This window comes from Dasypus novemcinctus, chromosome X, assembly GCF_030445035.2.
Source record: "Dasypus novemcinctus isolate mDasNov1 chromosome X, mDasNov1.1.hap2, whole genome shotgun sequence".
Classification (NCBI taxonomy): domain Eukaryota; kingdom Metazoa; phylum Chordata; class Mammalia; order Cingulata; family Dasypodidae; genus Dasypus; species Dasypus novemcinctus.
In genome coordinates, this window is record NC_080704.1 from 66,587,373 (window position 1) to 66,609,531 (window position 22,159).

Consider the following 22,159-nt stretch of genomic DNA (forward strand, 5'->3'; position numbering starts at 1 on the left):
GTTTTGAAAATTCTATGAGCTTGTGATATTGTGCTTTTCCATATATATGTTATGCTTAATAGGAATTTTTAAAGGTCTGGTCTTGTACTCCCCTTTATACTACATCCTTGAATCTTCTTCAAATTTTCTAACTTTGATGTGGCCATTGTGTATCTAAGTGCAGCTGGTACTCTGTGATCATGAGGTTGAAAACCACACCTTGGTTAGTAAAATAATCTGAATCTTTAACAAATGTTATTTAGCTGTCCTATCATCATTGGATTCCCCAGCCTCAGACTGGTGATATATGGAAGATTAAACCCAACATTTGTTTATGCCATTATTTTGGTTGAATTTTTTTTTTTTTTTGTTACTTGAAACAAAGTGCCATCCATTACTGGATGCAGTGTTTTAAATTCATTTTAGAATATTTGTAACACTTCCCACTAATAAAAGAGTTAAAGCATTTTTATATTCCATATTCTATAATAGACACACCAATGATATAATCATATATCCTTTGGTTTCAGCTGCATATCAGTAACTGACTTGCTATCTTAGAAGATCTCCAAAGAAAAGCTACTTGAATATGGGAAAAAAATCTTTTAAAATGCCATAGGGGTGAAGTGGATGTAACTCAAGCGGTTGAGCGCCTGCTTCCCATGTACAAAGTTCAGGGTTCAGTCCCCCACCCTGGTACCTAAAAAAATGCCACAGGGGAAGCAGTTAAAGAAACCAGAGAAGTTTTTACATGAATTAGGAATACATGGTCTAGAAACTTATCTTCAACTACAAAGGAAACTGGCACATTTCTCACATTTCTGCCCTCACTACTGGTAATTTTGGGGTCTCCAATGACTATCATCTCTCCTCATCCTCCCAGAATGGTCCCATCCTTACCAAGGGAAAGAAACTAAAACCTCAAATTCCTTTTTCAAATACCCGTGTCTCTGTTTATTTCCATTTTAAATGTGACCTTGACCCAGCATCACTATTGCAAAGTCCAGTTCCACTGAGTATAAACATAAATAAATGCAAATACTAAAATATGATAATTTATAGACTATTAGCTGAATGCTTATTGAACTAAATAATATACCAGTCTTGAAAAGAAAACCTGAAAGGAAATTTGTAAACCTACAACTTCTCTGATAAAGAAAAATGGATTCACTATTAAAATATTCACATTTATTTGAAAAATCTCTAAAGAGTATTTGGAGTGGAAATATTTAAAAACATTGAATACTCATAATATCATGTAAAATAATAACATCTGAATTGAATGCATTTTTGTATTTGATATGCAAGGCTTCAGTTTGGATGCTCAAGGAACTTCTGAAAGCCTGATGGTATTAAAGAGACAGACAATTGATGTTGTAATAATATCAGATGGACTGTTTTATATTGCTAACTGTAATTGAAAAATGCTGTAGACGTTTCACAAAATGCCTCTGTGGCTTTATTCAGATTTTGTCGAATGAAGTCACTTAAGAAAGGCCAAAACACTTTGGCTATAGAGCATATTTAACACATTTTTTAACTTCAACTTTTCATTTCCGTATTTGGCACAAATATTCCATGGTTTTTGAAATTCCAGGTTACGTTTTAACTTAGAGAAAACTTTTGCCCCAAAAGAATCTATGGTGAAAGACAGTCAGAATCATTTTGCAAACAAGATTCTATCCAGTGGGTTTTTATTTGTTCAGCAGATTTGGTATATATATATTTAGCAGTGAAAAGAACAATCCAATGCCTACTGTCAAAATAAATACGATACAAATCAGTCAAATTTTTAAGGCCTCACATAAAGACTCAGTTCTGCTGATAAGATCTTTTAAAAAATGGACTTTAATATACTGTATAATATACAAAATTGAATTTATCAGTAAAATTGGTAAATACAAAATCTGGTTTAATGACAGAAATGAATCTCTTTTTCCCCCAATGAATTTATTTTTCACCTCTTCTTAAATATGCTCTTGCTGTCATCTAGGAAATTACTGCAAGAAGTCTAGGTTTCTCCAGTTTTAAAGTAGACAAATTTCTAAAGTTATAATTTAAAATATTTATTTTAACAATGTTCTCAAGTCCTATTGCTTTCTAAGTACAAAAATGACAGTAACATACCCAGGTGGGGAAGTGAGTATTCATATAAAAAAGAGAAAAGCATTTTTTACTAAATTAATAACATTTTGAAAATAAGGCAACAATTATATATTGACAATAAATAAAAAGTCATGACATATGATGGAATTCTTAATGATATTATAATTAACGATAATTTAAAATGAAAAATAATAATTAACTTCAGAAAGCCCAGGAACATAAGGTGACTTGGAAATACAAAGTGCTAAGTTTTGCATTAATTAATTAATGCCAACACTAATTGAGAGGAGGAAAAATACTCACTCTGATAGCACATATTCTAAAATTGGAACTAGCCTGGAATAAACTGCTGTTGTATTTACTGAGTCATTGCCTGTGGAATTTCTATTTCAGCTTTCTGTCTTGTCTGACACATGGCCATCTTCCTTCTTCCACATGCAGCATAGTCTCATACTGCAGTTATAGCCTTCCCTTGCATGTGTAAACAGGAAAGGGAAGTAAGTTTTATTCCACAGTGAGGATGATTGGGAGTTGAAATATTTCCATTTTTGCAATCATTTGTGATGGTTTTGCATCTTGAATACTTAGTATTTCTTATCACTAAAGAGAGTTTTATTTTTCATTAGTGATCTTTGTTCCCCAATTCCAAATGTAAGCTACTTATATTTTATTGAGAATCTAAACATTGCTTGATGATAACTTTGACTCTCCGGATACTTATTGCTAAACTCCAATTCAGGGTCCCAAATAGTGTATGGAATTTATATGCCCTTCATTACAGCTAGTGTACCTCCATGATAGAATTACTTTCCAGTTAAAGCCCTTGTTTTATTTAAATGTTGTTTCTATTTTACTTAGAAAAATACAGACTTATACAATTCATTATGCACTATGGTTTTCTTTTTTAAAAATAACAGTTGCCTTATATGAGTTCTAAACAATCAGTTCAAGGTACAAGATTAAATAAACCTAGGATTCCAATTTAGAATAAATAAAAGCAAAGAATAACTTGCAATTTATTTCTCATTTAGATAATGCTAACTCTCAAACTTGTGTTAAGACTTTAATTTAGTATTTTTATCCTAAGTGCTGTATCCCAATTTAAATTTTAGAGTCTTAGAGCTTTTTGAAAATGCTTTTGATAATCTATACAATAAACTTTCCTCATCACAATTTTCCGTCCATATTCTACATTATTCCAATATATACCAACTTAGAATTTTATCTTATAATATTTAGAATTACTTGCTGATATTTTTGTTTGTCTAGATCATAATGAGTTCAAGGACAAGAACAGAACTGGTCATATATGTACTCATAAATGTTAGTTTGAATGAATTTATAAAATGTGCTTTTATATTATACCTCACAGTGCGTCACACTATAGATTGACACTCTGTAACTACAAACTGATTAATAATCTAGTAAAGATAAGAGATATTCCTAAGTCATTAACTATATCTTAGTGCTCTTAAGAATCATTAATTACTACAACTGAGGCACAAAAAGGCAACAACTCAACTAAAATGGCCAATGGACTTGAATAGACATTTCTCCAAAGAAGATATACAATTGGTCAATAAGCATATGAAAAGATGCTCATTATCAGTAGCCATTAGGAAAAGGTCAATCAAAACAACAATGTGGGGAAGCGGATTTGGGCCAATGGATAGGGCATCCGCCTACCACATGGGAGGTCCAAGGTTCAAACCCAGGGCCTCCTGACCCATGTGATGAGCTGGCCCACGCACAGTGCTGATGCGCATAAGGAGTGCCATGCCACGCAGGGGTGTCTCCCGCCTAGGAGAGCCCCATGCACAAGGAGTGTATCCTGTAAGGAGAGCTGCCCAGTGCAAAAATAGTGCAGCCTTCCCAGGAATGGTGCTGCACATGTGGAGCTGATGCAGCAAGATGATCCAACAGATGTGCTCTTCTCTTTGGCAACTCTGGAGCAGTTCCTGCCCTCTGTGCGCCATGCTCACCATTTTTACTCTGCAAGTAAACCTGAAAATTTATAACCTAAAATGAGAAATTGTAGCCTGTAAATCAGCCCAGTTTATCACTTCTCAACCCCTTCCTCTCTACCTGGGACCCTTGATCTCCCATCTCTTCCCTCCCCACCTGAATAAATTGCTGGCCTAACTCAAAAAAAAAAAAAAAGGTGACGCAACAGAAAGAGACATAGATTTTAGGTGCTGCCACAAGAATACAAGCGGACATGGAAGACCACACAGCGAATGGACACGGAGAGCAGACAACTGGCGGGGGGGGGGGGGGGGGCGGAGAAGGGGAGAGAAATAAATAAAAAATAAATCTTATAAAAAACCAGTGTGGTAACACCTCACACCCACTAGAATGAGTATTATTTTAAAAAATGGTAAATAAGTGTTGAGGAGGATGTGGAGTAACAGGAACCTTAGTGCATTTTTAAAAATTTTTATTTTTAAAGAACCTTTAGATACATAAATGTTATATCAAAAATATAGGGGATTCCCATATACCTTATGCCTCCCCTCCTATACTTTCCCTCATTAACAAGATCTTTGGTTAGTTTGGTACATTTGTTAAAATTGATGAACACATATTGAAGCATTGCTACTAACCAAAGACTATAGTTTACATTATAGTTTACACTTTGCGCCACACAATTTTATAGGTTTTCACAAAATGTATAATGGCCTGTGTCCATCATTGCAATGTCACACAGGACAATTCAAATGTCCAAAATCTGCCATGTTACACCTATTCTTCCCTCTCCCTCCCCTCAGAACCTCTGGTGGCCACTGTCTTCGTATCAATGACACACTTTCCTCTATTGCTAGAATAATAAGTCTACTTTAGTCCACAGTTGCATTCCCCCCATGTTTGTTTATTCCTCAACTTTGAGAATTTGGATATGGTGATGTCCACTCAGTGAGGGGGAGTGGGGCGGTGGGAGTGTGTTGGATTATCCATGGAAATAGGGGGAGGAAGGAGTAGGTGAACTCTGGGGATTTGTATGTCTGTAGTAAAAACTACAATGGTGGGAATGTACTTTTGGCAAATACGGCAGGAGAGGATTACTGGTGCAGGGTGTTGGGGGTGGGGGGATATGCAGGAATATGATTATATGGAATATGAAAGTGTTCATCTTGTCATAGTTTGTTATTTCAGTGGGTGGAGACCCACACAATAAACAAGAAAATATTAAATTCCCATCCTGGGGAGTCCTGCCATGTTCTCAACTAGCGGGGCAAGAATCTCTCCAGAGCATAGGCAGTGTCAAAAAAACAGACCAATATGTTGAACCCTCAATATTATTGAATGTACCTATGAACTTTACTCTTGAAAAATTGATACTTAGTGGTATTCATAGGTTCTGAGGGGAGCGGAAGGGAAGAATAGAATAGATGGAACACGGCGTATTTTTAGGGCATTGGAATTATCCAGCATAATCTTGCAATGACAGATACAACCATTTTAAATTTTATCAAAACCTATAAAAGTGTACAGTGCAAAATATAAACCATAATGTAAATCATTGACCATGGTTAGCAGCAATGCTTCAATATTTGTACATCAATTATAACAAATTTACCATAAATGTATAAAATATTATTAATAGGGAAGAGTAGGAGAGGGGAAAAGGGTTGGATATTTGGGGTCCCTTATATTTACTAAGTGACTTTTCTGTAACCTAAAGCTTCTGTGAAGATAAAGAGAAAAATATAAAACACTGGAGGAACTAACAGAAGAAATTGTCACTGTACATAAAAGATAACAGATCTTACAGTGAGGAAAGACACAATGAATATTTTTTAAAACTCTATTTTTTATTTTACGTTATTTTTCATTATTATTATTATTTTATTTTATTATTTTTATTTGCTTAACTTTTTGGCCTTAATACATTTTTTTACAGAAATGTAAAATGATGTAGCCACTGGAAAACAGTTTGGTGTTTCCTCAAAAAGTTAAACATAGAACTACCATATGACGTGGCAATTCCACATCTGCAGATATATTCAAAAGAATCGAAAATAGGGACTTGGCAGATATTTGTACACTGCTATTCATAGCTGCACTATTCACAATGGCCAAAAGGCATAAGCAACCCATATATCCATCAGAGGATGAATGGATAAACAAAATGTTACATATTTTTATATATACACATACAATATAATATTATCCACCTGTAAAAAGGAATGATATTCTGATACATGCTACTACATGGATGAACATTGAGGACATCATGTTGAGTAAAGTAAGTCAGATACAATAGGGCACATATTTTATCATTAAAGTTATGTGAAATAGCTAGAATATGCAAATTCATAGAGACTGTAAGTAGAGTACAGGTTACCATGCGTAGTGGTGGGAGGAGAATGGGGAGTTAATGCATAATAAGGTTGCAAGGTTTTTATTTAGGGTGATGGGTAAATTCTGTTAACAGATGGTGGTTAAGTGTAGAACAACATTGAGAATTTGATTAAACCTGCTGAATTGTGTGCTTAGGCATAGCTGAGATGGTAAAGCTCATGTTGTATATATATTTCCACAATTTAAATAGAGACTAAAGAGACAACAACAACTAAATGGAATACATGATCCTGGACTGGATCAAATAATGGAGGGGAAAAGCCCAAATGACATTATTGGGACACACGAAAAAAACTGGAGTAGACCGTAAGCTCTCAATGTTACATTTCTTGACCTTGATAACTGCACTTAAGGTAATTACATAACTGAATATTCTTGTTCTTAAGAAGAGTATGTGCAAGTCCTAAGTGTTCAAGGAGCATGACATATATAACATTCTTTCAAATTTTTAGAATAGATAAATAGATTAGATAGATAGATAGATAGATAGATAGATAGATAGATAGATAGATGATAGATAGATAGATAGAATGATACAGCAAATGTGGAAAAATATTAAATCTTGGTAGATCTGGGTATCTGGGTGGGGGTATTCTAGAATGCTCTGAATGGGGTGTGTATTATTTTTGCAACCATCCTATAAGTTTGAAATTATTTCAAAATAAAAAGTTAATTAAAAAGAGTCATTGTTTATTTTGTCTAAAAATACTGAGGTAGGGTACTTTTTGTAGGCCTAGTGGTATTTAGTATATTTTTCATGTTGATTAAATGTCAGCAGAAAACTAGATGAGATGAATAGTTCTGTTGAAAATGCAGGACAACAATAAATTTAGCCATCAAACAAAAAGTAATCATGATGCATCTGTTATTAATTTACTCTCTTGCTCTTTTAAGCCAATCCATTCCTTCTGGGTTATCACAATTAGTCATCAAGGGAACTATAAAATGGAGAGAATATGTTACAGTGTGTAGAGAAGGTAGCCGTGATTCCTGTGACTAAGTTCCCATGCCATCACTTGTTCCACCATGATAGCTAATGAGAGAGGGGATCCTGAGTAAGAAGTCCCAAGATTCACATTTCACGTTTCTATTGAAGTTAGTTTTCGGACAGTCCTATTCCTGATTTTTCCAATCTGAGTTAAGTGCAGATAAAAATCTACCAAAGTTTATCGTGAGAAACTGCTGAAATTAATGACAAAATAGCATCCCTAAAGTATAAAGAACTGATAAGTTGTACTACTGGGTACCACATAAATTATCTGTTGAATATTCATAGTAGTAAAGAAATGGCAGGCAGAATGCCATAACTCAGTTTTTTTTGCATAACTCATTTTGCTGTAGAGTAGTCTGGGCATGTGTGGACTTACTGGTGTTCTACTGGGGAACTATTGTGATTAATAAGGGAAGAAATTGTAGTAGTGATGTGGAGAGTGTGGCCACAGTGGCAGCTGATGGTAGGGAGATGGAAGAAGATATATGGTGTGGGGGCATTTTCAGGATTTGGAGTTGTCTTGGGTGGTGCTGCAGGGACAGATGCTGTACATTGTGTATCCTGCCATGGCCCACTGGGTGGGTTGGGGGAGAGTGCAGACCCAATAGTTCCCCAGTAGAACACCAGTAAGTCCACTCTAATCCATACTCTATTCCTCCATCCTGTTGAACCCGGGATAGTTACGTCCAATCCCCCTCTACACCAAGAGGGGGCTTAGATTCCACAAGGATGATGGAAGCAATTCTCTTGCTGGCATATGTAGGCACTCTTGGCTCCCTGGTGTGGTGGTTGACTCTCTTCACCTCCCTGTCAGCTGGTCAGGGTAAGTCCAACAAACCAGAGGGTAGGAGCTGCAAGTCTGCTGAGGCCCAGGGCCTGGCCGTCAAATGGACAGTCCAGAGATTCAGGTCTCCTGAGTATACACCAACCCAAAGGCCAACCACAGGTCTGGTAAAGGTAACACTTAGTTATCTCTGATACCCCTTTCTTTTCCTGATGGATGTCCTATATATTCAATGAGTCATAAAATTTTATTTGTTTCTTCACTTTAGAAACATCTCCCTTCCTGCCACTACTTCAGTCTTATCTTTCATTACAGCACTCTGAGATAATTAAAAGATTATTTTTGTAACAGATTAAAAATTACCCAAAATAACTTCATATTTCCTTTATTTCCCCATCAAATCCATGTTGTACACATCTACTATATTAAACTTTCTATGTATTCATCATTTAACATCCTTCTCAAATAACTTCACTGGCTCTTAACTGTACCCAGAAAAAAATCTTACCTACTCTGGTTTACATAGCCCTCCAAAATTGGGCTGCATACTCACAGTTCAACCTTAACACCCAAATTTACCAAATATGAGCCCTTCATTTGAGTTAATTTGGCTTTCCCAGTGTTGTGTGGCCAATTTCATTTCTAATTTTTACTTTGTGCTTTTCTGTCTGGCTGGAACTCATCTAACCTCTTTTCTACATAACCACATCCATTAAAGCCCAGACCCTGCCCCTCCTCTTCCTCCAAGCCATTCATTTGGTGACTGAAAATATATTTGCTGGTATTGTTTAGTTGTAAATTATTTAATATGTGAATTTTTATGTACTCTCCAAAATTAAAATATGGTTCATAGTTTACTCCTCTTATCTATATTTAAGAACTCTGCCTTGCATTTTGTGTGTAGTCAGTAAAATACGTTAACTTGAAATATGCAATATAGTACAGCTTAAAAATTGTTACCGAAGGACCATCAATTCAGATTGACATATAGATAAAAATGAGCAGTTGGCTTTCTTTATGTAATTGTATTCTGACAAAGGGTTTACACAAATTTTTCTCTAAACTCCAAACACTTATCTTGCTAAATTTTTTATTGTTAAGCAAAACTTTGTTCAAAAGCAGTATAAACATAAACTTAAGTTTTATATTTCAATGATCACATATTTCCAGTGAGCTTTATCTAAATTAAGTACTAATATTACCAAATCAAATGGATCATTTTGATAATAAGTAGAGGGTTAATCAGTGCTGAATAGTTGTACATACCTTATTATACTGAAGACTTCTCTTATTTTTCATTGATAGGAACATGAAGCACTTAATCCACGGAGAAAACTTATCCTCATATTGTATCAAATTTCATTTCTGCTACTTATCGTTTTCAATTATGTAAACACTATATTGAGATAACTGGTAAAAATGCCAATACTAGTCTATTTTAACTAATGAGGAACATGTTCAACAGAAATGCCAGAAGCAGATTTTCCTGCAAGGCATCTTGTTATTGTGTTTTCAATTAGCAAAATCATAATAAACCAAGGATTGAGAAGGAACAAAAAGCAAACAAGATGAAATGAAATCATTCTCCATTGTTTAAAAAGAACAATGGCAAATTTATGCCAAAACCAACAGAAACATATTCTGGAAATCTTTTGAACAAATTGACTGAAATAAACCAAGTGAACCCACAGACAATTTTATGATTTTTACCTTTGAGAGAAGTAAAGTTTTCCTTTGTAATTTCCACAGAATAGAGCAAAAGTATAGTTTACAGTAGTTTTTAATGAAAGGAATTCGGTTTGAGGTATCGAAGAAACAGAATGACAGTTTTTAAATATCCTTATTGTTTTATATCTTAAACTCCGTGTTTACCTCGGAGCTCTGCATTCTTATGCGTGGGAAAAGAATCTATTTAATAGGACTTAACAAACAACAAAACATGTCTAAAATGGATTTCAAGAGTACAGATCTTACCAAAGTGCTGGGGGAGGATTGCTTAAATGGTTAGACACAATGAAATTCTGATTTCTTTGAATTACAAATTTATGTGTACTATTTGCGTTTTCAGTGAATGAGTACAGTCAAATTACATATTATAAAGATTGCACAGTTGTATGTAAAAGTGGCAAATTATAAAGTGCACTGCCAAAGTGTTATAATAATTTTTATCCACAAACATCTACATGCAAACCGTACTGCGTTAAAATGTTTTAGAGCAATTAATAGGATTTGATAGCAGAACTACAGGGTGAAAATTTTAGAAAATGACTGAAAAATATGTATCACTAAAAACTTTTAAAAAATATCCCCATTATCAACTGTTTCATATATAAATGCCTTGTCATCTAAATCAAGAAAATAATTTCTTAGTGCACTTGCTTGCAGTAAATACTGTGCCTACAAAATGAGCCATGAGAATGGTTGAAAGATCATAGCAATGAAAGAGACCTATGTATTACAAAAAAAAAGATACTTCGCAAGGACTTGTATGCCACATGCAAGGACAGTGAGGTGGAGAGGGAGCAGAGCAAGCAAAAGATAACATACATTAATCAAGGTGGAACAGAGCAATTCTTTATATAAACCAAAATAAATAATGTAACTCATAATAGTATAAAGGGAGAGGTGAAGAGAATATTTCATCCTTGCTTTGAACTATATACAGAATTATTAGTCAAAAAACAAAATTCATTGGGAAGGAGATACATAAATTTTTATGAGTTGTAGTTCAGACTTTGCAATAACTACATCGTAGGATTGGGAGGATCAAATGTAATTGTTGGCAAAGTGTAAAATACTCATGTAAGACAGACAGTATCTACACAAAATGCAGACTAAGCCTCTCATTCCAACTCTGAGAAAGGGCAAGCAGTGAACCCTCCAGGACATTGACGGGAGGAAACCTCCCTCTGCTCCATTCTCAGGTTTTCTTAGAACAGCAGGCTTGACAGGCACTCACTCCATGGCCTGGCTTTGAATGCAGAGCAAAGATGCTAGCAAACTGGTCTAACAGACATGGGCAACATCCAAGCAAGAATTGTGTGGAGAAAAATCCTTATTTTGTAGAAGAAACAGATTACCGCCCCTATTCTTAACCTTCATAAACCTTTATTACCCGAACAAGAAGGGCAGGAAAGGTGGTAAAGAGCCACCAAAACATGACAAAACACATAATATTTTCCTTTCAGTACCAACTACTGGGATAGGAAAAGAAGTCCAGTATGCATCAAGTATGTGTACATAGTCATAACCATTTTACAACCAGGAAATTGAAGCTTAGTGAGACTAAATAACTTTTTTAAGGCCATTTGCTCAACACCAGAAAACCAATAATTCACTTTGGGTCTGTGTTATATCAAATCCCTGGCATTTTCCACAAAAATACAGCCTCCAATCATAAAAACAAAGATTAGAAAGATAAACAGTTAAGAAGAACGAATGGATATTTTTAGCTTTCTTATTTTTAAGCACTACATCTATTCTTAAAAATATTGTTGCATGGTTTAAAATTATCATTAAATGTTTAACATTAAATTGAACACAAATCCCTCCTTTTGTGATCATTAACTAAGTGATTTTCATCATATTAGAAGAACATGCAATGCAATCATTGTAACATGCCCCAATTTCAAGAAAGAGCAAAAAATTGTGGCAACAAAGAGCTGAAAAGGACTTAGAAACAATCTATTCAAACCCTCATATTTTTAAACAAGGAAATTAAGGCTCAGATAGGTTAAGCAAATTGCTCAGGGTCACAAATCATGTTCATTCCAGACTCAAGACCAGAATTTAAATCTCCAAACCTGTAGTCCAGGACTATGTTATTTTGCAAAACATAAGGAATAACTGCAGTTAGACATTTAATCCAGAATATCCTCAAAATTGATTGCAATAAACATTAAGCCACATGGCGATGAATGAAGAGTTAGTTCATACCAAAAATGAGTTGTCAGTCACTGTAATAAAGTCTTCTTTCTGAGTACCATGGTTTCCTGCTGGACTGGAGAACCCAAACTGGGTTTCTTCTTCCTGTCCAAAGAAGTCAGAGGCAGGATGTATATTCCATTCTGTTTTAGTTGGCATCAGTAGTTCTGAGACACTGTTTTCACAAAGGGTGTTTGAAGGAGTCAGAGCATCTGTGTCCCCTGTTAACTTATTGCTAGGGGTCAAGGCTTGGGGCTCTTGACTCCAGTTCTTTACAGAAAAAGAGCCCATAGATCCGAATGGTCCTGTACTTACACTTGAGACATCATCCATATCTAAAGTGGTCTGCTGAAACCCTGCCCCCGCTGTTGTTCCAAAAAAGAGAGAGGTATCTAGACTTTGAGGAAGGTTACTGGTGGCCATTAAGGCCCGAGGGTCCACAGCCTGCCCCAAGGAATTATTATTAGCAGGGAAGTTCCCTGCCAGAGTTGAGCTCACAGAAGTGACATCTATAGTCAAAATTCCAGAGTTCACCAATGCTGTGTCCAGTACTGCTGCAGAACCATTGCCAGGCACATCTGAGAAAAGAGACACTAAGTCTGCATCACTGAGGTCACTCTGTCCCTCGCTGGTAAGTTCGTTGCTGGGAATAAGAGTATTTGCCGATTCTAGCTGATCTAAGAGAACCTGACTGAGGTTGTGCCTTTTGGCCATGTGGGTCTTCATGCTGTGCTTGGATGTGAAGAGTTTATTACAGGTGGAGATGGGGCAATGGCTTTTCCAAGTGTCTTCATCCTGCAGGTGTTTTTTGGAGTGAATGTAGAGACTACTGCGAGCAGAGAACCTGGAACAGCAGCCTTCCACGGGGCACACGAAGGGCTTTGTGCCCAAGTGGGTTATGCTGTGACCTTTCAGATGCTCAGCCCTCGTGAAAGATTTCCCACAGCCTTCCACTGGGCAAGTGAATCTCCGATCATCATCGTGTTTCCTTTTGTGCCTTAAGAGTTTGGACATGCTGGTGAAGTTCCAACCACAGCCGTCAAAGTCACAAAGGAAAGGTCTCTCGCCGGTGTGGCTTCGCAAGTGAATTTTAAGCCGACAAGCCTTGTCGTACTGTTTGCTGCAGCCAGGAAAGGAGCAGGAAAAGAGTTCCTGTTCCCTGAAATGAGCGCGGTTATGGGAAAACAGGGCACTCACTGTGATAAATGTCTTCTTGCATCCTGAAAACGCGCATTGGTAGGGCCTCTCTGGTTCGAAGTGGCTGCGCTGATGGGCGCTGAGCTTGGCCTGAGTTGGGAAACTCTCTTCGCACACCTCGCACTTGAAAGAGTTCTCCTGCTCATGGCCTTTCATGTGAGCCTTGAGGTTGTACACTGTGGTGAAACTCTTGCCACATCCCTCTGCTCGGCAGCGGAAGGGACGCAGTTTGTCGTGAGACTGTAGATGCCGCTTGAGCTTGTACGAAGTGGTGAAGGTCCAGCCGCAGCCGCCCAAAGGGCACCTGAAGGGCCGTTGGCCCTGGCGGTTGCTGTGTGTTAGCAGGTGCACCTTAAGCTGGTGCTTCTTAGCAAAGGTCTGTCCGCACTGCGCCTCGGGGCACACGATCAGCTCCGTGCTTGGGCCCAGGCCCAGCTGCCTGCGCAGGCCCTCCGCAGCGGCGCGGCCCTCCCCCTCCTTCTTGGGTGCGGGGACGGACGCAGGCTCGGCTGGCTCCGCCAGCAAGAGATCTGGCGGCAGCTCGGTGCAGTCGCAGGGCTGCGCGGCTTGAGGGAAACAAGCCTGGGGGACTGCCAGATCCCGGGATTGTGTAGTGGGAGCGACCCCGCGTTCCCAGGCTGGCTGTGGGGGAGTGGCCAGAGTGAGGACGCCCTTCTCGAAGCTCAAAAGCAGGTCCTGGTTGTGGATGGTGATAGTGCCCGCGAAGGCCGTGGTAGGGCCAGGGCCAGTAATCTGGGCTGGGGGAGGGGTGGGGACGGCGGACAGGCAGCTGGGGCCCAGCGCAGGGTGGCCCGCGGGGTTCATGCCGCGCTTGCTCCCCTGGAGCCCAGGTCTCGGCTCCGCCTCCTCCCTCCACACAAGCCCTACAGTCTGGCCAGCATTCGCGGTCTTCACATCGCCACCCACCGGGTCCAGCAGCACCAGGAAGAAGTCGTCGCCGCCGCTGGCCTGATCGGGCCTCAGCGCCCGCGGGCTCGCGCTTAGGCCCCTTGAGACTGCGCTGGCCAGCTCGCGCCGCCGCCCGGGCCCGCCATCTTGGGGGCCTCGGAGCAGCAGTAGGCTGCACGCGGGCCCCTGGCCGGCGGGCGAGTAGAGCCCTCCGTGCACCCGGCCGCCCGTGGGGACCACGCCGAGGCCGCTGCTACCACCGCCCTGCAGTGTCCCGCGAGCCGGGAGCAGCCTGGGGATTTCCATCTCCGCGTCAGTTAGGCTCCTTTGGAACCACAGCCGCGGAGGAGGCGGGACCCCGCCCCCTACCGCGGGCTTGAACGGGATCCTGAAGGGAAAAAAGTGCAATGCGCAGAAACTGGCCCTATCAGATATTAAAACGTATTTAACGCCACAGTGATTTAAATATTCTGGTACTCACACGAGACAAAACGGGTCTCTGGAACAAAACAGAAAGCCCACAGCAGAGTCTGGTATGCATAATTTCCACAGTTAAAAGTAGTAAATCAAGTAGTAAATCAAGGCGGTCTTCCCAAGTAATAAGGAAGTGACAGCACATTCAGTAAATGGTGCTGGAATAGGTTGAAATCTACCCGCTAAAAGCAACTTAAATCAATATCTCACTGTATATACAAAAATAAACACACTGCTTTCCTCTCCTAGTGCTAAGCATAGTGCCTAATGCTTTGTTTATGCTAAAAATTGCTTACTATGAAGATTCTTGGGCATTTCTCATGAAGTACGGGTGTAGGAGTCTTTCCCGGGTCCAATATTATACTTACTGTGGCATAGGATATGCATATCTGCAGTTGTACTAGGTGATACCAAATTGCTTTTGGTGGGGGTTATGCCAATTAATAATTCCACTAAAAGTGTAGAGTTCCTGCCAGAATTTTACTTTTGCCAATCTGGTCACCTACTGTATGTGCAATACCCAATTTACTTTTAAGCTTTAGTACAATATGATTTTATGGAACTTTTGGATTTTCTCTTCTCTGAAAGGCCTGCTCAAATTCAAGTCTTTGACCCATTTTTCTCTTCCATTTTCCAACTTATACTCATTGATTTAATGGGTTCATTATGTATTTTAAACACCAGTCCCTTGGTGGTTATGTATGTGGCCAAAATAGTCTCTGGTTTTGTTCCTTTTATTTTCACTTGCTTTATGCCGTTTTTAGTAAACAGAGCTTGATTATAATATTGTCAACTTTATCATTCATTTCCTTATGGCTAGTGGTCTTCTGTTTTAACAAATCTGGCCCTACCTGGGGGCCATGAAAATATTCTCTATATTGTCTTCTAAAATATTTCACAATCGGTATTAATCTACCTGCACTTGATGCTTGGCATGCTTTTGAGTAGTAGAGTTCAAATGTTTTTTATATCTGAATATCCAATTTTCTCAGTGAATTATTTCCTGAAAAGGTTTTCTCTTTTCCAACTGATTTGCAGTTGACATGTTTGACATAGATCAAGTATCCACATATGTGTGGGCTAGTTTCTATACTCTCTGTTAAGTTCCATGGTTCTATTTATCTGTGTATGTTCCATACTACACTCTCTTAATTACTACACATCTACAGTCAATCCTGATATTTGATACAATATGTCAATTCTACCTTGTTCTTCAAAAGAGCCTTGGATATTTCTGGCCCTTTTCTGTTCCATTTGCATTATTGATTCAGCTGAACAAGTTCAATCAAAAACTTGATTAGGAATCTATTAAAAATTTAGATCTGTTTTTTTCTTTTTTTTCTAACTTTATTTTTTTAAATGTTACATTAAAAAAATATATGAGATCTCCATATAGCACCCACCCCCCTAACCCCAGTCTTCCCACATCAACAACCTCTTTCATCATCATGGCACATTAATTGCATTTGGTGAATACATTTTGGAGCACTGCTGCACCACAGGAATAATGGTTTACATTGTAGTTTACAGTCTCCCCCAGTCCATCCAGTGGACCATGGCAGGACATACAATGTCCACCATCTGTCCCTGCAGTACCACCCAGGACAACTCCGAGTCCTGAAAATACCCCCACATCATATCTCTTCTTCCCTCTCCCTACCCACAGCAGCTACTGTGGCCACTTTCTCCACATCAGTGCTACAATTTCTTCCATTACTAATCACAATAGAACATTTAGATGTTTCCAAGTTTGCCTTTTTGATTCATGAATGTGGTTTGTCTTTCCTTTGATGTGTCTCAATATTTTCTCTTCTTCCCATAACAGGAATTTTTACCTAGATACTTCATATTTTACAAAAACTGTCTTTAAAATTTTCATTTTTCTAAATTTGTTGCTCAAATACAGAATGCACTTGGTCTTTGTATGTATATAAACATATTTTTTATTCTACAAATATTAATACCCATTAATTCTAATCCATTGGTAAACACTTGTAGAATTTTATGTATACAATTACATAATCTGCAAATAATGCAAGTATTATTTCTTCCCTTCCAAACATTTTATTTCTTTCCCTTGCCTTTCTGCTTTTACTGGGACTCCAGAAGACCATTAAACAAAAGTGGTAATAGTGCTCCTCCCCTGCCATAGTTGAACTCCTCTGTGATCCAAAACTTCTTCAAAATTGAGGCCTAATATATTGTCAAATTCAATTAGTAGGAAAATGAGATAGTAATGATATGTTTAAATATTAGAAATAGAATACATAGTAATTTAGAAAAGCTAAAATAAAATAAAAAATAGATTAAAGTATTAAAAAATGAAAAATATCATTAAACTTTTTTTAACATTTTTCCTTTCGTCACTGTAATAGGTGTTGCCCTGTATGTACAGTGGCAAAGCAAACTCTTCCATTTCTTCCTCAGTACCTACATCCTTTTTAATTTTTTTTATGTCTTCAAAAAAAGTTTAGGTTTCAATAAAGTCACATATAGAATATAAGAGACTCCCAATACCCAACATTAAGCCCTTTTCCCCCTTCCCCAGCAATGAACTTTTTACATGTGGATGTTCACATTTGCTGCAACTGATGTACAGATATTGAAACATAATCTTGCAAAACAATTCCATTTCCCCCCAGTTAACCTCTCTTCCATTTATTCTATTCCTCTCTCCCCCACTCCTCAGGGCCCACAGTGACAACCAAATTTCACTGCTTGAAGGACAAGATTTGTAGATACTTACAACAATGCTGAGACTTGAAACGCTAGTCTGTCCTCCCCCATTGGGAGTCACCCATGCTCTCAAGAGACACCTTCCCCTCTGCTTGAGAACATCAGGCCTCTCCAGGATGGGGATATAACACAGTCCTGATGATTGTATGGGTCTCCAGACACTACTATAACACACTATGACAAGATGAGCAATCACACACTCCCTAGAAGCCTGCCTCAGTTGCAAACTGTGCCAGATGCCCCATGTAAAACTCCTTACACCAGTAATCCTTCCTTATTATATATTTCTAAAGAGCTTACTCAGCATTATAGTTTCAACTCCATACCTGACAATCTTCTGTATTCACTTGCTCCCCACAAAATTCCCCCCAATTCACTGGTGTGGGGTATCATTCATGGGTGATGCATGGATGGAAGGGAGTTCTCCAGGGCACACATATAGGGTATATAGATATGTTTGAATGTTTGTTGGGTATTGTCATAGTGGGTAGAGTTACACATGACAACAGAGCGAGTGCTGAGATCCCATCCTGGGGAGCTCTGTTACATTCCCTAATGGAATAGCAACAATCCCCAAAGTGCACGGGTAAACACCAGTGAAGAAGGATGTTCTAATGATGAACCCTTGACACTGATGACTATGCTTATGAACCTGTGTGCTTGAAATTTCAACAAGACCTAGAGTTTCAGGGTGCTTAAGAGTTACCTCCTGACAGCTTTCATGCTGCTTAAATGTGACCACTCTATAAGACAAACTCAGCATGTAAATGCATTACCTCCCCCCAGTGTGGGACATGACTCCTGGGGATGAGCCTCCCTGGAGCTGAGGGATTAGTACCAAATACCAGCTGGTGATGTAACTAGGAAAATACCTTGAATAAAAGGGGGAAATGGTAAAGACAAATGAGTTTATATGGCAAAGAGACTTCAAAATAAGTTGGGAGGTCAGCAGAGAGGTCATGCTTATACACATCTCAGCAGGATCCCAGAGACCGTCAAAGTAGCTACAACCCCAGGTAGTGGTGCTCCTGAGGGCTACAGAGACACCCAGGTCCTACAGTCATGGAAAATGGCTCTGGATTTCAGAGCCTTGCCAGTGGGCCTGACTTTGAAATTTGTACTCCCGAGTGTGATGGAGTTGGACTCAGATTTGGCCTCTCTACACATGCCTCTTCTGCCACTTTTACTGAACCTGTGGTTTGCCCCTGGGGTTATTGTATACTCAGGAGACTTGAATCCCTGGACTCTCAATGTGTCAGGTGGGTCCAGAGCCTCAGGAGAGTTGCAACAACTATTCTCCTGTTCGTTGGACTAACCCAGGTCAGCTAATAGGGAGGTGAGGATGCGAAACCACTACACAAGGGAACCGAGAGTGTTTACAACTGAAAGTAGGAAAATCTCATCCATCTATCATATGGGATCTAAGTCCCCTCTTGATTCATAAGTGGAGTGGACATCACCATCCCAGGGTGCTCAGGATGGAGGAATAAAATATGGTTTACAGTAGACTTAGTGTTATTCTACTTTAGAATTTTTATGACTCTAACAATGGAAGATATTGTATTATTAATGTGGAGATGGTGGCCATGGGAGTTTCTGAGGGCAGGGAGAGGGAAGAAGAGGTGTGATATGGGGGCATTTTTGGGATTTGGTATTGTCCTGAATTTTGTTGTAGGGACAGATGTATGATATTATATATAATGTCATAATCCACTGAATACACTGGGGGAGAGTGTAAACTGCAATGTAAACTATAGTCCGTGCAGTGTAGCAGTGCTCCAAAATGTATACATCAAATTGAATGAATGTGCCACTCTAATGAAAGAGGTTCATGATGTGGGAAGAGTGGGAGTGTGGGGAGTGGGGTATATGGGAACCTCTTATATTTTGCATTGTAACATTTTGTATGATCTATGTATCTTTTTAAAAAAAGATAATAAAATTTTAAAATATTTTTTAAAACTCAATATAAATATTTTACATAGTTTTCAAAATTACAAAAAGAATATTGAACAAAATCGATGGGAAATTAGGGCTTAAAATGGACAGGGTTGCTATTTCAAATGATGGAAATGGATGGTGGTGATGGTAACACAATATTGTGAACATAATTAACAGTCCTGAAATATATATCCTAATGTGATAAAAAGAAGAAATGTTACATTACACATATGGCAACAGAATAGTCAAAAAAAATCTATGGAAATATACTATACAAGCATGAACCCTAAGTTAAACCATGGGCTCTAGATAATAATACAATTATAAAAATGTGCTATATAATTTGAAACAAATGTTCCACATGAACGCAAGGTGTTAATGATAGAGTGGCATGTGAGAATCCTGTATGTTGTGGATGATTATTCTGTGAATGCACAACATCTCTAATTAAAAAAAAAGAATTAATGGGAGAAAACAGCATATCTTTTGCCATTCACAAGTGACAAACAATCCATTATTTAGTTATTGAAGTTGCAAATTGTATTGTGAAGAAGAGACCTTTCTCTTTTAAACATACGCTTTTTCTGTTGGTGTGTGAATAACTTGATATAAGGGGAAACTATGCCCATATCATGAGAAAAGTACTTTAATGGTTTCTCATCTTTTGATCAGTCTTACTGGGACTGCCATAATCAGAGCATATATAATTCCTGTGTACAATAGTCACTGAGAACAAAATAACCCAAAACTTCTTATTCACATGCAGATTTGGGTTGGCATCTTATTCCAGGTATCTTGAGAACTAATATATTGAGATTCGTATCCCACAACATGCTCCAATTCCCTTACTGTGACACTCTGGCAGCAGGTAAGACACAAATGTGAAATCTGAAAAATTTGTTCACAACCAGGAAGAGCAAATCCCTAGAGAACAACTTTCTGGTCAGCAAATCTGCTCTACTGATAAATTTGTTTAGAGACTGAGAAAACATGGAACAGAAAACTTCAGTTTTAAATTTGTGTATTTTTAAATAAGGAAACAAGCCCAGGTATCATAAAGACCTTCTGTTTACAAACTCAGTTATACCCCTTAATTTACATGAATTAACGGCCTTTAAAGGCAGTATGCATTTCAAATACAAAATAGAGAGCCTTAATATTATGTATGTTTTCGTTTCAAAGAAGTGTATGTATGTATGTGTGTGTGTATATATATACACACACACACATATTTAAATTAATTTATTGAAGTATATCACTTATATATAAGCTTACGTAAACAATAAGTGTACAATAATAGTAGTGAACTTGCAAAGCAAACTTGTATAACATCAACAGGACTCTCATAACTCACCCTACCACCAGGAACTCGCATTGATGATAAAACTTTTTAACTAATGATTAATGAGCACTTTCAAAATATTACTACTAAGCAAAGTATTTCCCCCAACCAATCCTATTATTTTTATCTTTATATCATTTATATATGAACACACATAAACAATTAAGAGTATAGTAAAAATAGTGAACTTACAAAGCAAATATGCATAACATCCTGCAGGGGTCCCATACATCAACCCTCTACGAACACCTTGCATTGTCATGAGACGTTTGTTACAAATTATGAAGGAATATTGTCAAAATCTTACTACTAATCAAACTACTTATCTTATATTTGGTGTATTTTCTTCCAACCCACCCTATTACTATTTTTAATTATATTTTTAATGACACAATATGTAAACTTATAAAACAATCATGCACTTGTGCAGAATTAAAAAAAAATCCCTCCATAAACACACCACAATGTGGTGTGTCATTTGCTACAGACAAAACAATATCATCTGATTGTTACCATGTCCATAATGTACATGTGGCTCACATTTTTCATACTGCCTCAGTATCGACACAGTACATGTTTCTTATACATGCAAGAATATTATATTATTACTACTAACCACAGTCCATAGATCACTCCAGCTGTATTTTCCTATGCTTCTCCACATTACCAACACCCTGCAGTAGTGATATACATATGTTCTAGCTAACAAAGGACACTCTTGCATCTGTACCATAAACCCCAGTTCTCACCCACGTCTTGGTTTACTGTGCTATCCAGTTCCTAGATTATTCTCTAGCATTCTGCCAATTGGCATTTACATAACTAGACTACAATTTTCAGTCACATCCCCATTTATACACTAGCTGCTACTCACTGTGTGTTACCATCCACTCTGTACATTTCCATACCTTTACAGTAAAGCTAATTAAAACTTCTAGATACATTAAACATCAGTAGTCCACTCAGTCCTTCTCTTATCTCCTTTAGGAATCCACCACTTACAACCAGGTCTTGCAGATATTTTCCTACAATTTCTTCTAGAATTTTTATGGCTCTTGCTTTTATTTTTAAATCCATTTTGAATTAATTTTTGGATAAGACGTGAGATAGGGTTCCTCTTTTCTTCTTTTGGCTCTGGATATCCAGTTCTTTCAGCATCATTTGTTGAATGGATTTTTCTGCTTGTGCTTGTGAGATTGACAGCCTATTCAAAATCACTTGACCATACATGTGAGGGTCTTTTTCTGAACCATAAATTTATTTTCATTGTTCTATGTGTCTGTCTTTAGGCCAGTACAATGCTGTTTTTACCACTAGGGTTATACAATACAATTTAAAGCCTGTAGATGAGGATTTGCTTTTCTTTTTTATGATGTTTCTGGCTATTCATGACCCCTTCCCTTCCAAATAAATT

At 38.0% G+C, this 22,159-nt stretch overlaps 1 protein-coding gene across 2 annotated transcripts; it reads right to left on the reverse strand.

The window, feature by feature from the left end:
• Positions 1-2,020: 2,020 nt before the first annotated feature.
• LOC101429266 (zinc finger X-linked protein ZXDB-like) lies at positions 2,021-14,629 on the reverse strand. 2 transcript variants are annotated; one of them, XM_058292288.1, is made up of 2 exons: positions 12,159-14,629; positions 2,021-4,089 (listed from the first exon to the last, which is right to left on the reverse strand). In XM_058292288.1, the coding sequence occupies exons 1-2, from the start codon at positions 14,556-14,558 to the stop codon at positions 3,886-3,888; spliced, it is 2,604 nt and encodes an 867-aa protein (XP_058148271.1). In that variant the 5' UTR covers positions 14,559-14,629; the 3' UTR covers positions 2,021-3,885. The 2 variants fall into 2 exon arrangements, with proteins under 2 accessions (XP_058148271.1, XP_004450644.2); XM_004450587.3 differs by lacking the exon at positions 2,021-4,089 and having other exon boundaries at positions 9,233-14,629.
• Positions 14,630-22,159: the final 7,530 nt, after the last annotated feature.

Excerpts from the sequence above, each read along its gene's own strand:
- LOC101429266 (XM_058292288.1), bottom strand. The coding sequence starts at position 14,558 with ATGGAAATCCCCAGGCTGCTCCCGGCTCGCGGGACACTGCAGGGCGGT. Across the intron at positions 4,090-12,158 it reads TGACTGACAACTCATTTTTG|GTTTACTTGCAGAGTAAAAA; the intron begins GTATGAACTAAC and ends ATAAATTTTCAG.